The sequence below is a fragment of the Parasteatoda tepidariorum genome, chromosome 6 (genome assembly GCF_982258835.1).
Source record: "Parasteatoda tepidariorum strain Cologne lab strain chromosome 6, Ptep-v5.0, whole genome shotgun sequence".
Taxonomy (NCBI): Eukaryota; Metazoa; Arthropoda; class Arachnida; order Araneae; family Theridiidae; genus Parasteatoda; species Parasteatoda tepidariorum.
In genome coordinates this window covers 53,416,018-53,435,948 of record NC_141760.1, presented here as the reverse complement: position 1 = coordinate 53,435,948, position 19,931 = coordinate 53,416,018, and the positions used below count along the sequence as shown (strand labels likewise).

Genomic DNA, 19,931 nt, shown 5'->3' with positions numbered 1-19,931 from the left:
TTCATTAATTTAAAATAATGTCAAATTTCTTTAAATCTGAGTGAGACATATGATTTACTTTGCTTTTGAGTGCAATATTAATCAGTGAATTTAGCAGAAGCAATGGTATATTCTGAAAAGGCAATGATACATTTAAAATTTGACGCATTCCGGATACTTTTAAATATATGACAAGTATTCTTTAAATACATAAGGACCTTTGATTGGATATTTAATTATTTCATTTAAGTTTAAACTTTGAAAAAAATGTTATAATCGCATACTCCCAGCACAGTATTTATGAAATACAATGAGACTATAGAAGCAAAAATAATCAAATTAATTAAAAATTATTAGAAACTCACCAATATTCCTATGCTGTTATCGGCGACGTGTGAGAGAGCCTTGGCAACCTCTTTGGCGACGGAGGTAGAGGAGAGCAATAGAGTAACTGTATCGTCAACTACGGCCCCTTTGACACTATTGATGAAGAGATCCTCATCCCTGCTCGACTCCTGGACACTCGGCTGGCCATTCACTTCAAGAATCGATGCCCGCAAGCTACTATTTAACATTACATCGATTCCCAGCAGTTGAAAACAGTGCTCGCATCTATTGGAAAAGAAATAATGCTTTGTTGCATAATGCATATAAATACAAGTAGTCGTTGTCATATTTTGCATAATTTTTTTTTTCTTGGCATTTAAGTTGTAAAATATTTTGTATCCAAAACTTACAGACGGAAAATTTAGAATAAATTGTTATAAAATTAAAGGAATTAAAATTTTATTATACGCGTGCATTTCTATTCCGCATGCTATTTATCATTGCGCATTAATTCTCAGCTGTTGAAAACAGTGCTCGCATCTATTGGAAAAGAAATAATGCTTTGTTGCAGAATGCATATTCTTTTCTTGGCATTTGAGTTGTAAAACATTTTGTATCCAAAACTTACAGACAGAAAATTTAGAATAAATTGCTATAATATTAAAGGAAATAAAATTTAATATTATACGCGAGCATTTCGATTCCGCATGCTACTATTTATCATGGAGCATCGATTCCCTGTAGTTGAAAACAGTGCTCGCATCTATACGAAAAGAAAATCGAATGCTTTGTTGCACAATGCATATAAATACAAGTAGTTTTTGCCATATTTTGCATATTTTTTCCTGACATTTATACTGTAAAATATTTTGCATCCGAAATTTAGTGAAATCCTAGTAATAAATCTGTGAAAATGTGATAATCTGTGAAATTTGATACAAATCTGTGTGAATAGTTCGTGCTGTAATAATTTAAAAATGCTTATATATAGATTATATTTAGATATATTCATACTTAGATTGTTGTAGTTTGAGCAAGTTTAAAATTTTGCAATTTTAAATTAAATTGCCTTTTTTTCAGTCTGTAAATATTTAATATGCTATTTCTATTTCTGATAATTATTATTTTAAATAATGAATTAATTTCGTCATATTATGCTTGTTATTAAATTAGGTTTACATGTATTTCGCCAAACACTATCTTTGGGTAAACAAGTAATACAGGCCCTTTTTTAGTTTTAAAATAATTTTGGGTGGATCATAACTGAATTTTTATGATGTTTTTTATGATTCAATATAAATTATTTTTATGATTAAAAGCAAACGTTCAAATACGATAATGATGTTCCTCTAAGTGAAGTTTTCAAAGATAATCGTTATTAATCCATTCTTTTAAAATAATGAAATGTTAAACGGTATCATTTAGGTAGTATCATTAGTTCAATACTTCAATGCTAAGTTATGTATTTTTTAAGGACGATTTGTATATTAATATTAAATATCATAAAATCAAATGGAACACTAATTGATAACTGTAAATACTAGTTCTTTTTCATCGAAGTCTGGAATGAAGTTATTTTCCCCATCAAATCTTTAATTCTTCACAATCTGTTGTATTATCTGTTAAGTGATCTATGTAAATTTAATTTTAGAAAATAAATATTCGCAGCTTTGCTGTTTTGTAATATGGTGAACAAAGTGATACGGTACTACAGACAACTCGTATTAGCTATGCAACAACACTAAATTGGTACTTAGAACGGAAATTCGGATTTTTTGCTAACTTTTATTTTCTCTGGTGTTTTTACCTTATTAAGTTTATAAAAACACGGCTTATAAAGGTAATCATCATTAAATGTGTTTTTTTAATTTTTTTTGCCCTGCCACAAATTACCCTATTAAATTGGCATTTAGTCAGCAACTTAATTTTTTGCTAATAGTTTTTCTTCCCTCTGCTTTTATATTATTTAATTTATAAAAACATAGTTTAAAAGAAAAATTATCTCTAAAGCTTCAATTAATTCTTTCAACCCAGTTAAAAAACATCTTGGTAAATTAGTACTTAGTCTATAGACACCGAAGAGTCATTACATTATGACCATCCTCCATCTATAACAATGGGCTCGCCCAGGTTTTCATGGTTTCTCGCCCAGGAACAATGTTTTCGTGAGGCACATTAGGACCCATAATCCTCATAGAACAATCCCTGACGTCTGTAAGCTACTTGAACATAGTTGCAGACCAGGTTCATCCATTCATGGCAAAAGTTTTTCCTGCGGAGGATGGTGTTGACCAACAGGATAATGCACCATGCCATAAGGGTCGAATCGTCATGGATTGGTTCGAGGAACATTCTGGTGACTTTCAGGTCATGTCCTGGCCCCCAAATTCACCTGACCTTAATCCAATAGAGCATTTGTGGTCCTACTTGGAAAACCAAATTCGTGCAGCCACGCTACCCCTTAGTAATGTGAGGGAATTGCAGGACCAGTTGGTGAGCGCTTGGTTCCAGATACCTCAGACTACCTATCAGCACCTTGTGGAATCAATGCCACGGCAGGTGCTGGCAGTTTTGAGGGCAAAAGGTGGTTCTACATGTTATTAGCAGGGTGGTCATAATTTAATGGCTCTTCGGTGTATATATGTTTACAAAACTCACTTATTGGCCATTGTTGTAAATGAAATTAATTTTAATTGGCACTTAATACTACTTCATTAATTTTATTATTGATACTTTCCCGGTGACTTTGCCTAATAAGATTTATCCTAACACGTTTTAAAAATTCGCATAAGAAATGTGGCTTTCAAAAATTAATTTCACAATACTAATTCGTAACAATCATTATTTACCTCAATCGTTGCTGTAATGATGTCTGTTTAAAACTATTAGCCTCTATATGAGCTGATCTTTATGTTGTATTTTTCCCTGAAAATATTCTGAAATTTGTATGCTGTTATGTGTAATTCGATTCCTGTGAAAAAATTTTGTTTTTCACACATTTAATTTGAATGGTTTGTAGTAGAATATTTTGATGTAAATAGCGACTTTGCTCCTGCTTCAAGTGCAAGCAGTATGCCAAATTTCATTGCAGTCGGATGAAATGCGAGATTATCCAGAGCAAACAAGCAGGTTTTCATTAATTTATATATATTTGACCCCTGAAGTAGTTAACCTAGCATTATCTAGTTAATCAGCAGCTTAAATAGAGAAATAAGTCAATGTGCGTAATACGGAAAACAAGCAGGCATTTATTAATTCTCATATATTTGACACCTAAAGTAGTTAATATGCAAATTATCTAGCCAATCAGCAGATTAACTAAGGCAATTGCGCTTAAATAAGTGTTTTCCGGTAATATGTGGTACCTAGGTAATGTGCACCTTAAAGGTTTCCGTAATGTTCAAAACTTTGTTTCTTCAATTCCATGAACTAACTTTTTTTTAAATTTGTATTTATTAACTTGATTTTTTTGGTACTGAAAAATAAATAAATGACATTGATTTCGTTTTTTAATCATAATAATATTTCAAACAGATTGATTCTTTGTATTATAGTTTTTAAAATGACTGATTGATTCTATTAACTAATGAGTTAATTTTTTGATTGTGGTAAAATTGTTTTTTTTTTTTTATAGCGACAAATAAATAAATAACATTGGGTTAATTTAAGAGTACAGAAACATTGATGTTTTTCCAGCAAAAATATTATTTTTACTTGAATGCAATGTGCAGATTTCCTAGGTAGTTTTTAAGTTACCGAGATATTTTAAGAAATTATTCTTGCACCTCAACGGATCACCCTAAATAATCTGCAGAATAACTGATTTCTATACCATAACGAGAATATATGTAAACAGAAAAACCTACAAAACGTAGAAACAAAAAACTTTTTTAGGTTAAATCAAAATATCATGTTTTGTGGAGTTGGGAAAATAATAACCCATTGATTAACTCAGTTTTTCTTGTTAAAAATGTATGCTTTCTGCTAGAAATCCAATCAAGCTAAGTCCACAACTCAGCAGTCTTGTCCTTCCACGCCAATAAAAACAAAAACATCACGAGGGAGGGGGGCATTCTTTATTTAACGGTGGAAAAAAAATTATTCTGTCATCCGGAGAAATCAGCTTAGTCAATGAGGATTCATCTACTCTTGTTAACCTTGCTGACCGAAGAAGTCTCTTCCACAGAAATAACACGGAACTAGGATATGTTCTTCCGATCAAGCGGAATATCTGATGCAGCAGGGTTACTTTTGAAAAGCGATGACGCCAAATATCGCCAAATGTTTTCCTAGGAGGGAAGGAGATTAATATGGAGTGGATGGTCGGAAAGGGGAGACAAGTTTGGAGTATCCACTTCAAAGATTACTGTCAATTAATCGGTGGGCCAGTAAGGTTGAGATTTGCGTAAAGGAACCATTGCGTTTTTCGTAAGGTTAATGAAGATAGAAATTACAATAAATTCAAATTAGCATTAATATTATTAAGAGCTATAATATAAAAATTCAAAACTTTACATTTTAAATGCTGAACATATACGCGTTGAAAATATAGATATTATTTATATAAAGTGCTAAGTATGTAATGCTGATAAGATATCAGTAAATTAAAAGCGTTTTAAAATGAACACATTAAAAATAATAACACATTAAAAATATATTCATTAAAATTAAATTGCAATTCTTTATTTAAAATTGTGAAATTATTTTCTAAAAATTAATTATTTGATCTGCATAAATTATTTTAGCAAGTAGTGAAAAATTTGTTTATGAATAATATCATTTACTTTAATTATTTCTTTGTGAACAGCTTTAAATTAAAATAATTAAACAGAAAACTTTTAAAAGACAGAAGTATTTATCTTTTAAAAATTTGTTATTTCACGTGCAAAATAATAAAGCTTCTTTTTTATTAAAGAAAACAACAAAATAGTTAGATTTGTCTGAAAAATAAAGTGTTGTGTGTATTTCTCTACCTTACCTTCAAAAAAAAAAATTTTTTTTTTCTCTGGAATTTTGCACCGCATGTAAAGTTTCTCAAAAACTCTTTGCTTTGGTTGAAATTAATTCAAAATCCTTATTAATAGAAAGGGACTAGTACTCATTCTCAAATTTCCTCCGTACTTTTCCTCTTCTATTGTATTTTGTTTCCCGAAATTATTGTTTTTCCCCTTTTACCTCAAGACAAATTAATGTTTCACGTCTAATCACAAATCTCTTTCCAATTTAATTAACAGAAAGAATTGTACTTTTAAGATTTTAGGATAAAGATAGAATATTGGCAGATTATACGGAACCGGATCAATAATGTAAAAATTTTTTACACTAAGAAGGAAATATGCTTTTTTTGGTATAATAATTATTTAATCAATACTTATATAATGCATAAATACTTATATTTACAAACTTTGAAAGAAAAATCAATTCTTTATTATAGGCTTAATAGGGAGGTTCTTTTTGTTTATAAATATATTAAAGATTATTTTCTCGCAATTTAAAATAGATTTGATAAAAATTGATGCGGCAGAGTATTTACAGGGTGTCCAGTGGTGGACTGACTGATTTCAAACTTAAAAATCTCAGAAACAAATAGAAATAAAAAAACAAAAAGCAAATGGTATGTTTATTGTGAAAGCTGTAAATTGTTTTAATAGAAATTTTGGAGTTATATCTCAACTGATGGCGTTGAAGTCCATAGATGACCAGAGCGATTTGTTCAAGCTTTAAAACGTGAAAAGAGGTTTCTGTACCGGATTAGGACGTTGACAATGTATTCTGAAGAGCAATGTGTGTTTCTGGTACTGGAACATCTTAAACTAAAATTCAGGCTTAGGACATTTATATTCTTTTAAAGACAACGCCACCTACTCATAACTTTTGTAACGATATTCTAAATTTTTACAACTTCCATAATAGACATACCATTGGTTTCAATTCTCTATAGTTCTTTGCGTCTGAAATTTTTAATTTTAAAATCAATCACAGCTGTATTGGTCGCACCTTATATCTAGAATGATATTCTGAGTACGACATTAAAGCTGTTATCTTTTAAAGTTGGTCTGATAAACCTAATTTTTATTACTTGCAGTTCAAAAATATTTTTATAGGTATTCAATCGTTCAGTTTTTCCTTTCGAAATGCCCAATCAAAGACCAACTAATTGAGTGTTAAATAAATAAAGTTTGCCAAGTCACCATTTTGTTAATAATTATTGTTCTAATTAAATGATTGAATACAAATAATCATCAGTTCCAATCAATACCATTAATATTATTGGATTTAGACAATTTTTATAGCCACATGAGTTATCACCGCATAGCAAATTCTTCGCAATCCTTTAATTATAATTTGTGGACAAATAATTATTATTTATTCATTCCAAGCCGATTCAAAATTATGATTAATAAGCATAATCTTTGCTCTTAAAGGGTATTACTTTAGATTGCTTAGGTTAAACACATGCTTTCTGCAAATGAAGTTGTTGTCTTTAAGTGTTTTCAGGGATTTCAAAGCACTTTTCTATTTTTTTTTACACATAGTATGTATTTTTTTCTGTTTTGCATATCAGTGGCACGAAAAACAAAAATAACATTTCAGTAAATAAACGCTTTGCAAAGATGTATTTTTAACAGAAGTAATTTTGTAATAAACGGCTATATGCAAAAGTAATATTCATCGCATAATTCATACTCATTAAAAATTTAAGCTGTATGTAAAATTATATTTCTTATTGCTCCTTTCGTGAAGAGGAATTGCCATTTTACAAAATATAATTTCAATCCAACTATGATCCAAGCAATTAAATTTGTAAGGTCACGTGAGGCGAATTTCACCCGCATGAAAAAAAAAAAAACGTGAAAAAATAATATTAAGGATACGAAAAGGGTTTGTAGACAACAAATAAAAAAAGAAAAAAAGCTCGTTTTTCATTCAAAATTAAAGCTTATAATTACTGCCGAATCGTTATAAAACGTAATTTTACTTAAAAAAAAGAAAGAAAGGAAATGACGAAAAATGATGCCAAAACGATAAGTAGAAAAATAAATTCGATTAATGACTGAATATCGATCCCGCGTTTGCTACACGAAGTTCAAAATCAGTTGTATCCAAAACAAGTCCCTTTGAAATACCTAATACTCTGAAAATGAATACAATTTCCACCAAAACCCCTCAGTAATCACTCTTATCATACATATTAATCCAAAGAATGAAAATGATATAATGGTTCTCAAAGCAATAAAGATTATCAAAAATCGTTTGCACGAGTATTGATTTCCGGTTCGAATAATGAAGTTCTAATCGAATGCATAGCGGAGACGCCACCTTTTCTAAGAGCTCCTGAATTTTAAATCAGTTAAATCTCACGAAGAGCTATCAGCGTCAATCTGGATCAGGAAAAATAGGACAAATAAAAAGAGAGGGCTGCTGACGAATTCGCAACAATAGATGGGGAAGAGAGAGAGACATTCAGACGTCCTAGCCTTTCCTTATCGACCGCATCGAACAGTTGAGCAAGTGTTCTGCCAAGTGCTGGGGTGAGCGTTATAGACTTTTTGGGGTTTTCGCTTAATTACAAAGTCAAACAAACTTCGCCAATGAATTCCAAACAAGGGGGATTCGCCCTACTGTCACTTCCGCTTTTAAATGACATCAGAAAACGTAGCTGAAGCTTCACTTTTTTTTACTTTGTTTCTTTTCTCATTAAATTTCGGTTTTCTTTCAAATGCTTGTACAAAAGACTTCTATCCATTGTTTAGAATTAGGATGTTCTTCTGTACTTTTAACATCCAGAAATATTAACTTGAAACGGTGTAAATTAAGTTTATTTATGACATATTTTTATGACAGCAAGTAAAACCCGAAGTTTTATTTTCTTTACACTAATAAAAATTTTAACTGTAAGGATGGATTTAATAACATCCGATCAGTAAAGTTATAAAAACTTAAGTGCAAAGAGTAAATCATGAGTTGGATAAAGTAAAGAAAAATATTAAAAATATTTTACAGATAAAAGTGTGGTAATACATAACTAAATATTTTCCTAAATATATCTACATTTTGATAACTATAATATTTATCTAATAAAAAAATGTTGAATGTATTTCAATTTTCTGAAGTAAAGTAAATTTACGCAAAACATATATTAAATGAAATAAAATTTTTTTTAATGGTTAAAACATTTTAAATATAAATAAAAAGGTAACAACTAATTTAAAGAATTTCCTTAATGCATCTACCTTTCATTAAATTTAACGTTTATCCGTAACGTAAATAATTTTATGAAACATAGATGTGGTGAATGCGTTTTAATTTTTAAAAGTTATTTATCAATTAATGTGCAATAATATTAATATGTAATAATATTAATATAAAATTCCGCAATAATAAAAAACATTAAGAATTACGCGTATTTTAAGCATATATTTTGAGTGACGATTTATAATTAAAAGTTAATTTTATAATATTTTAAATTATAATACAGATAAAGTAAACGCTTTTTTTTTAAAAAAAAAAGTATTTACAAGATATTATGCATATGACAAAATAAAAACCGTAAAAATAGCAATGCAGAGCTCAATTTTAAAAGTACAGGAAAAATTCAATAAAAAATTTAAGATTAATTTTCTTCTCTGTAGAAGAAAAATGTAAAAAAAGGAAGCACGAGAATTATGCCATGTCTATTAGTACAAGAATTATGTGCTTGATGATGATAAGTTTATGTAAATAATTATCACGTTTTAATGTAACACCGACGTTACCATTTAATTATAAATTTAATAATTCACAGATACAAAATGAAAAAAAAAATTTGTGAGTTTGTATCGATTTTAAAAGTTTACTATTAATTCAACTGTAATTACAAAGATTTAATAATATGAAATATAAACTATAAAAGGAAGGACAATATTAAGAACTATTAAAGGATAAAGACAAGTTATTTAAAAAAAAAACGAAAATCAAATCAATGTAAATAATAATGATATTAAATAAATATAATAATGCTATTAAACCAATAGAAAAGAACAATATCAAATCAACAAAAAACAAAGATATCAATAAAAAAAATAATATTGTTCAATTTCATTAAGCTTACATTCATAATTTTATGCAATTCATTTTTGAAACTTAGAATTGAGTTTATGTATTTGATAATAAAAAGAAAACGCAATTCTGATGGTGCAATTATTTTTTAAAAGATTACAATTTCAATATTAAATAGATCATTAAAAGTGTACACCATGTTTTATAATATTATACAAAATTACAAACATTAATAAAAAATTAGCATCATTAACAATGGTTCAAGCAGCATTCGTTTATATTGCGTTCGTTTTCTGCTATGTTTTTCTTCAATACAGAATTGTAGGATAAAATATTGCGGCAGATAAAATTCACGAAATACTCCTATTTTGAAAGAAAAATATTTCGCTTATGCCACTTTTCATATTTTCGGTAAGATAAGATTAAATTTTTCTTTTCATCATTTTAAAATGTTTTATCCGAATTAACTTTTCCAAGAAAAGTAATTGATCGGTCAGAAATCAAATTGCATTTTCCCGCATAAGTTCTACCATTGGCTGCATTTTTTTTAATGAATAAATTGAACTAAGTTTCATCTTCAATGTCATTTTTTTTTGTTTGTGTAACTTTAAATTCGTTTTTTTCTCTTTTCAATTTTGGTAAAATTTGTTTCCCAGGAAGAAAAAAAAAAGAATTAAATAAAAGGAATGGATTTAATTTTCTACTCTGGAATATTCATTTCAAAATCAGAGTTGAATGTTTTCTTTTAGTTTTTTCTATAGGTATTTAAAATTGAATGAGATTTGTTAAATAGAATTAGAGTTTAAAAAAAAATGTAATCAATACTTTGTTGGCATTTCAATTACTTGCTGTAATTGTGTACAAATTAATATCGAAAATATTTAATTGAACTCACTGTAAATCATTAAATTAAAAAATTTAAAATGAAAAAGATTGCATACCACCCATTAAATTAATTTTTGTTAATTATAATGTACCTACATATTCCAAAGAAAGTGTCCGTAAGGGGAAATGTCCAAAAAATGTCCGAATGTTCTTCCCAAGTCATTTTGATTTAGAGTGTAAAAATCAATTAAAGTGTACTTGTTAGAGTTAGCTTTATAACGCTAATTAATTCAAGAAATGTTTATAATTAACACTGGTTACAATTAATTTCGGAATAAACCTATGATAAATTAATAAAAATGTTTTCAATAGAAAAAGATTGAAAAATTTTATCTTTTGATACTTAAAGTTAAAATGGTGACTTGACGATCCCATAGACGTTGTTGGTTCGGTAAGGATTGAATTTTTTAAATGCTTTTGGTACTTGAAATTCTTAGATGTTGATACTTGAATTGTGAAATTCTGTAATGTTGATGATAAGTAGATTGAAATTTCTTATATGCTGTTGACACTTGATTGAAATTCTGAAATATTGTTGATACTTAGATTGAAATTCTTATATGTTGTTGATACTTAGAATCAATGTCTTAAATGCTGTGAATTATTAGATTGAAATTGTTGAATGCTGTTGATAATTAGATTGAAATTCTTAAATGTTGTTGATACTTGAATGACATTTCTTCAATGTCGTTATTGACAAGTAGTTAGATTGAGTTCGTTAGAATAGTTGCCAGAAAATTTTAAGTATTCCTGTTCGTAGGCCAATGTTAATCTGATTATTAATGTAAATGGTAATTTATATTAGTCCTTACATTCGAATGTTTCTAATGCATTCATTTGTAAAAAGAATAAAAGAGTAGAGTTAAATTTAATTTTTGCTATTCAAAATTAAAAATGATACAGTTGCTTACAGTTCATATATATTGTTTTACTTATTTTCGTTCTTCATACCTTACAGGCTTGTGAGATCAATACAATCAAACGCCTAATAAACAATACGGACACATAGAAGAATCACGAAGCACATATTAGAAAAAGAAAGTACAGAGATACATTCAAGGTTATGGCGGTATTTCAACTTATTGCGATCACGCTTTAAAACATTTGGTGCGTGACTCCGCTCAGCTACCGATAGTTTATTGTTTTAAATTTACGGGACAAACTACGCTTTCCAAGTTACAACATTCGGTCCTTCTTTCTTAGATTTCCTACAATTTTGTGAGTTAAAAAGGAAAGCGCGCGATTCAACTAGTCATAAAAACATTTTTTTTTTGCAGAAAAATAACAATATTTCTCTTAAAGCTGCGGAGGTTTAAAGGACGGAGCACTTGTATCTATCTCAATGAGGTGACCCAGGTTCGAATCTTAGCGATGGCAGGTAGTTATGAAATCCCCTCCCTGCTTGCATCGACCAAAATGCTCACGTAAAATATCCTCATTGGTAAACGGTTTATTGGTTAGAATTCCCTATCGTTAGGTTAACCATGGAAGGTTTTCGTGGTTTTACTGTCCATTTAATGCAAATGTGGGTTGGTATTATCAAAAAAGGTCTCTACGAAGCCCAGTTTGTCTCATTGCTTGATCCAGGAGTTCCCTTGTCAACAGGGTTGGGTTCAAAATTGGTAAGGCTACAGAGCTGATATGTCATAAGACATAGATAGATATATACTGTTATTCAGCGCAGATTATAAAATAAAATATTACAATGCAAAAATTAAAAGTTTTTAAAAGCTATTTTCGCCATTTTTTTAATCAATGCAATTTGTGTTTTGAAACAGTGATCTTAACTCTTTTTATATTACTCCTTTTTTTAACTTTACTAAAATTTACGACTTTCATAAAAACTTAGCAAGGCTATCTTACTTGAATCGCCTGCCTTTGCCAAGTCCACTAATCACGTCTTCAGTTGGCGATGACATGAGACCGAGCTCAGCCAACAAAAGAAGATGTACGATTGTCTCATGTACATGATGAATTGCGGATGTGACCGCCTCGAAACCATGGTTCTTTGATACGTACTGCCAGAACTGAGAAAGAGGCCAAGTTCTTCCAGGAATCTAAATAAATAAACAATAAGAGGCATCGTCAATGTATGAGGTCATTTTCAGTTATGATTATTTAAAAATATTATGATTATTCAAGAAGTAATCTTCAACTTCTCATTTATTAAATAGAATGTCATGACATAATAGACATTGCTTATTTCCTACCTTTTAAAATTTCTCTAATTTCACAATTTCATTTTTAATCACTCTTAATCCAAATATAATTAAATTTAATCAATTTTTTAATTTATATCACATTTTATAAAAAAACGAATGTAAATATTTTATTATTTCTTAACAAACAATGTAACGAATAACTTTTTAGTTCAATGCAAATGTATGTATGTTTATGCATTTATGCACTGTCGCGACTATTTGTCTATCAAAATCTATTTTTTCGCGAATTTCTCTCATGAGCTGCTTTATTTCTCTAACCGCAAAAATGTTTTAAATACAAGGGTTATATTAAATTCTCACGATCTTTTTGGTGATTAAAATGTAGCCAGATTATTTAAAATTTAATATTTTTATAATATTAATAATTTGATAACTCTAGGTTCTCACTACGAGGCTCTTTGAACTTTGAAGTTAAATCAGCTAAACGAACAGATACGTTTTTATTTATTTCTATGAAAATTCCTAGCATCCAAAATTTTTCAACATCATTATTTTTTTGTTAGTAACATTCAAAGACAGTTAGTTCGCTTAAAAAACTTCCAAATGAAAATAAGTTCAGAAAAGAAAAACATTTAAAATAGCCCAGGGCGGACATTTTTTTCCAAATAAATGAATTTTTTTGAATTTCTTTGTGTTCTTTGAATGCAAAAATATCTACGAAATATTTTTGAAAAGATTAAGAATTTAAAAAAAAAATTGATAATTCTGAGTTTTGATTCTAACAGAAAATAATGAGCTTTAAAAAAAGCATTTAATTGTTTTGAATAAAAAATGCCATGCTTTAATTTTTTTTAGCATTTGCATTAATTTCCAATTAAATTAGGAGAAATTCAAATTAAAAATCTATATTTTTAATTTTTATTACTTGTAAAAAACTTATTCATTAAAAATCTAAAATATTCATTTTAATTATTTGAAAATAAACTAATACTGTATCCAAAATGCACAGATTTCAAATTTCATATAGTTATCTTTTACAATTGATGTATATCGTTTAAAAGCCAAAAAATTATTATATTTGTGGCGTAACTACCACTACAAAAGTTTAACATCATTCACTAGTATATAAAGCATGCTAACTTGATTCTATCATGAGGTACCTTTTCATAGATGAAAGTTGACATGGTCTGTAACTACTAGCCCCACATTGGTGATCTTTGAACGTGATTTGATCACGCAAGTAACGCCCACTTCGCAATCTCTCAACGGTTACGCCTACTTCGATGGATAATCCACATTGTTCGGTTGACTTGCTATTTGTGAATGCATCATTCACCCTCCTGCGCTGTTGCTGCTCAGTCTCGTCTCAAACATACACACAACGTCGGCCAGCACACACTCGACTGCTAAAGGCAACACAGGAGCAACCACTACTGTGAAGTTAATACACCTCTCACATTCATTCAGCACTCAAAACTCCGGTGATTCTCTCTCCCGGTCTTTCACAAGTACATCAACTAGTGAGATCTGTTCATCGAATTATATCCCTGATAAAATTCTGGTGGGGGAGTACTGTGGCGTAACTACCACTACAAAAGTTTAACATCATTCACTAGTATATAAAGCATGCTAACTTGATTCTATCATGAGGCACCTTTTGATAGATGACGGTTGGTATTGTCGATTAACCCAGACCCCCACATATTGAAAAAGCATTCTAATCTTAGTCCTTTCCGATGCAGTGTTGCCAGTCTGGCAACACTTTTCAAAAAAATATTGCGAACTACCAAAAACTATTCGCTTCTAAACGTTCACTATTTTTTAAACATAATGGAGTGCAAGTACATCCCGTTTTTTTGAATTCATGGACTACGATTGTAATTGCAATGTGCTACCTATCTAAAATTTTCAATCAAAATTTTCAACGCCAGAAAGAGTTAAGCATCATTTTAAGTTGTTATGCAGGAAACCAACAACAATATAGATAAGTATTGAAGAGTGATCACTTTAATGCTGAAGCATGAGAGAGAGCGACACATATTTATTTTCTACCGCGAAAATGATAACGCTTACTGCTCTTACACATACAGCGCCACTTTACGGCAATAAACGTTACAACTCATTAGGATTACGATTTCAGCACTTTTTTTTTATTCTTTTATTATTTTTGATTGAATTCATTATTGTTGCTGTAATATTTATTGTTATTTTTCGTTTTTAATTACTTGGATGCTTTTTTATAGTATGTTGAACATATATGAAAAGACAAAATTGATTTATTTCTTAGATCTTGAAGTAACTTTCGATTAAACTATATTTTAACTTGTCATTCTAATTTTTACTATTTTTAAATTCATTTTCATGTGTAATTTATATATTACATATTTACACGTTCACATCAAGCACATCAAGTTACCATCAACGCATCAACATTCATCATAACTCATTTAATAGGAGAATAAGTACGAATAAGTTTTATTTTTTTACAGTTATTATTTAAATGTTTTTGTGTAAATTATTAATCTAGATTTTTCTTTCTCGATTTATAACAGAAAAAATAAAAGCGTGACAGCCACACTAAATTGTAGAATATTTAATCTTTAAATCCTTAACACTAACAAAAGATTTCTTTTTAAAGTTTATAGAGGAACTAGGGCAAAAAGAAGCTCTTGAAAATACATTGTTGTGACATCACAATGGAATTATTCGTCTATGAATCAATTCAACGCATTTACACATGCGTTAAGTGCTTCCAACTTAGTTGCCAACTGTGTTAAGTGTTGCCAACTTAGTTGCCAACTGTGTTAAGTGTTGCCAACTTCAATTTGTGATTTTAGTGACACTATAGTTTTTTAGACTAATTTTGCATAAATGTAAATTTTTTTCATTATTTTTAATGTCGACAATTTGAAAGTATTTTCTTGTTTTACCACAATGTCAGACTATGCAATGTGGAAGCTCAAAGCGGCAAGTTCGAGAGGGTGACCAAGTGGGTCGCCAACGGCTCGTGAAATTATAATGAACTAACTAATCAACATAGATTGAAATTTGAATTAAATTTAAAAAAAACCGCGAGGATCATAACATTTAGCTCTTCCAATCTCTTCTTAAATACAATCATAATATTCAGCTCGATTTTAAAATGAAGAAATATCTATAATTAACGATAGCTAGAGTCGTGATGACTCAGGGAATAGAGTGCTCGCCTTCAAATGAGGTGAACCGGGTTCGAATCCCAGCAATGGCTGGCCAATACGAATTCCGCATCCGGCTTGCACCGACCACAGTGCTGACGTAAAATATCCTCAGTGGTAGACGGATTGTTGGTTAGAGATCCCTTGCGGTCAAGGTAACCGTGGGTGGTTTTCATGAATTTCCTCTCCATGTATCACAAATGCGGGTCAGTTCCATCAAAAAGTACTCTATGAAGGCAAATTTCTCCAAATACTTGATCCAAAAGTTCCTTTGTCTTCAGGCTTAGGTTCAAAATTACAAGGCTACGGAGTTCAACATGGGTAGTGGTAAACTCAAAATTGGGTCGGCTGCTCCACGACGGTTATAAAATAAAATAAAATTAACGATAGATAGGAATAGAAATATATGTAAAATAGCGAAAACTCCTATAAATTACAAGCTGTTACAAAATATAAAATACCAATAGAACATAAAGACTTGTTCAAGAATTCTTGAAAGAACTGAAAAAATTAGAGAAAATTCGAATTTAAAAATGTTAAATAAATAATAGACTAAAAAGATCGATAATAGCAGAAGTGAGCAATTCACACTTTAACTGAGACAAAGAATTCGAAATGGGAATTCAAAAAAGTAATTTTAAAAGTCATACTTACGTCATACGGAATTATTCAAGAAAAGAATGAATGCGATTTTCCATATGTATGTTCCTCGTGTATTTTATAAATATACAATTGCAATGCTTTTAACATGTATTTTGTTCATTGTACATTTAAATATGCATTTATTTGCATATTTCTCATAGTATCTGGATATAAAATCACTCGTAGCGGGAATTTATTTTAGAATTTTCAAGCTAAATCTCTACTCAAAATTAAAGTTTGTGTTTTGCAGTTAGGGTTAAGTAAATGTTACTGCCGAGCTGGTGGGTGGTAGGAAAATTTTACAAACAACAATAAAATATGTAAAAGTGGGCGTAAGTTTGCTTATTCCTGAGGGAAATATTATTTGAGAAAGCCAAATTTTCTTCGGAAGAAAATATTTTAGATCAATTTTTTTTATTATAAAGTTAAGAGCTTTAAAAATTTCATTTCCTGTAATCCCAAGTTAGATTTATTTCATTTGAAAGGAAATTGGAATATAAAAAAGTCGAGACATTAATTCAAATATTTATACACACTTTCGTAACTTAAACTTCATAACGGTTTTTAATTACTAGGTTTAGGCTTATAATGTATTCTAGTTGTTTTAAACTTTTTAATTTCTTGACAGAGAATTTTTGTACTTTAAGCTGTAAATAGCTTATTTTGCGTTGTAAAATGTAGTATCTATTATAAAAACTATTAGAACGGTTAAAATAAATTATGCGAAAAAGTAGACAATATTAATGTCAATAAGGGCCATGGAAATTTTCTTTTAATGTACTGTTTAACTTTTCCTCCATTATATTTTATATGATTATAAAACAGAAAACTCCAAATAACAGGATGGTACAGGGGTTAGCATGTTAACTTTATAATGAGTATCTTCGGGTTTGGTTCCAGGGAGTGACTTATTAGTTATTTATTCATACTTTTTTGCCATGTTTTCTTCTATAAACATTTATAGTAAATAGTGGTACTATCTTCATTGCCAGTATTTTTTTTACCAATCATTTTCTGTGTTATGGTTTTTATAGTGTAGATGGTAACTATAATTTAACGATTGATTTGATTTCATAATCATATAGAATGAAAATAAAGATAGAATTCTAATTGCAAATGCATACAGAATTAATAAAATCTACGTTATTTAAAAAAAAATTAATTACGGTTTGGATTTAAAGAATCTTTCTACGAAAATCTTCATTATTGATGAAAATAATTTTTAACTCTCATTTTTGTTACAACCAAATATTCTCTCTACCAAAAAAAAATTTTTTTTTTAAAAGATTTTAATAAATTTAATAAAGCGAGAAAATAAACCTAATAAAGGAAATACTTTTGATAAGTTTTTCTTTTCTTTAAGTATCGGGGCGCGAATAATGATGCATAATAAACTTCAATTACTACAGAATTGTTTCGCTTCAAAGGGTTTTTAAAAATCTATTAAAGGAAAGTTTTTCCTCACTCAAGAGGATGTCTCATTAAAATTATCACCTTCTAAAAAATTTCAACGTTTTTCCTTTTATTAATATGTTTTTTTTAAACTAAAAAATAAGGTGATCCTAATTAAGAAAAAGCACGAATCAAATTATATAACAAAAGTTAAAAGCATCTAATTGAAAATGTTGCAAAGTTCAAGATATGTGCATAAATCATTTAAAATAGTTGTTAGTTTTTAAAAATTTGTGCATAAGATGTCGCAAAATTTTGTCTTGATTTTTAAATTTCATATAGAATATAACAAAAACAAATTGTGTAATAAAACTTAAGCCTAAGCAATCAGACTTTATACTTCCAATAAGCAAAATGAACCACATCAATTTACCATATTTTAACTTAATAATAGATTTTAAGCCTAAGTAACCATATTTTATACTTCCAATAAGCAAATGAACCATCTCAATTTACCATATCTTAACTCAACAGTGGATTCTAAGCCTAAGTAACCATATTTTATAATTCCAATAAAGAAATGAACCATCTCAATTTACCATACCTTAGCTCTAATGTAGATTACTACCTTACTATTATTAACTTATTATTATAGGCTGCATATTATTATTAACATAATTAACTATTTTCTGCCTTCATCATAATGCAAAAAGTATTAACGGTGATTTAGCTCAGCAGAGAAATTAAGCCCATGTATATACAAATATCCTCTTAGCTATAAAGTTAATAGAAATCTTAATTAAGTATAGATTATATACTCGTATAACAGTTTTCATTTTAAGCAAGGTTTGCGGATGTTTATCCTTCGAGTAAAAAAGTTTTGATATGCATGCCATTTACGCATGCCATTACGCATCACACATTAAAGAAAAAAAAACGATGTTATTATTACATGTGATGTCGAATTTCAGTAATCAGTTTCTAACGCCCTCTGTTTGCGACGATTCTGTCTTTTTTCGATTGTTTATTCGCCCTTCCAAAAAGTTTTCTGAACTCTAATATGTTCATTTGCCAATAATACATTTTTAAAACAGTCACCTTTTTTATAAAATAGTCAGCAGTTTTCTAAAAAAATAGCTTTTTAGCAGTTTTTTTGTTTCTGTTTTATTAGCAAATAGACGCATTTGAGCCGCTAGTGGTGGCCTTGCTTTACAATAAAAAATACTCAACTGAATTCAGAAATGTACTCACTCGTTTTTTGTAGTATTTAGGAGAATTCGTTATAGTGTATTAGTTTTCTATCAGTCGATAAATTCAACAGACTTAAGTAGACGCATTTGAACCGCTAGTGGTGGCCCTGCTTTACAATAAAAAATTCTCAACTGAATTCAGAAATGTACTCACTCGTTTTTTGTAGTATTTAAAAGAATTCGTTATAGTGTATTAGTTTTCTATCAGTCGATAAATTTAACAGACTTAAGTAGACGAATTTGAGCAGCTAGTGGTGGCCCTGCTTTACAATAAAAAATTCTCAACTGAATTCAGAAATGCACTCACTCGTTTTTTGTAGTATTTAAAAGAATTCGTTATAATGTATTAGTTTTCTATCAGTCGATAAATTTAACAGACTTAAGTAGACGCATTTGAACCGCTAGTGGTGACCCTGCTTTACAATAAAAAATTCTCAACTGAATTCAGAAATGCACTCACTCGTTTTTCGTAGTATTTAAAAGAATTCGTTATAGTGTCAGTCGATAAATTTAACAGACTTAAGTAGACGAATTTGAGCCGCTAGTGGTGGCCCTGCTTTACAATAAAAAATTCTCAACTGAATTCAGAAATGCACTCACTCGTTTTTCTTAGTATTTAAAAGAATTCGTTATAGTGTCAGTCGATAAATTTAACAGACTTAAGTAGACGAATTTGAGCCGCTAGTGGTGGCCCTGCTTTACAATAAAAAATTCTCAACTGAATTCAGAAATGCACTCACTCGTTTTTTGTAGTATTTAAAAGAATTCGTTATAGTGTATTAGTTTTCTATCAGTCGATAAATTCAACAGACTTAAGTAGACGAATTTGAGCCGCTAGTGGTGGCCCTGCTTTACAATAAAAAATTCTCAACTGAATTCAGAAATGCACTCACTCGTTTTTTGTAGTATTTAAAAGAATTCGTTATAATGTATTAGTTTTCTATCAGTCGATAAATTTAACAGACTTAAGTAGACGCATTTGAACCGCTAGTGGTGACCCTGCTTTACAATAAAAAATTCTCAACTGAATTCAGAAATGCACTCACTCGTTTTTCGTAGTA

The 19,931-nt window shown here is 29.4% G+C and overlaps 1 protein-coding gene across 1 annotated transcript in view; it reads right to left on the bottom strand.

Moving 5' to 3' along the window:
• The window catches only part of LOC107452261 (cadherin-like and PC-esterase domain-containing protein 1), a 257,524-nt gene that overhangs the window by 49,708 nt on the left and 187,885 nt on the right, over positions 1–19,931 (bottom strand). The window contains exons 10-11 of the mRNA XM_043040510.3: positions 12,094–12,287; positions 345–591 (exon numbers count right to left, since the gene is read on the bottom strand). Coding sequence (XP_042896444.2) covers positions 345–591; positions 12,094–12,287 — 441 coding nt within the window. The remainder of the gene's footprint in view (positions 1–344; positions 592–12,093; positions 12,288–19,931) is intronic.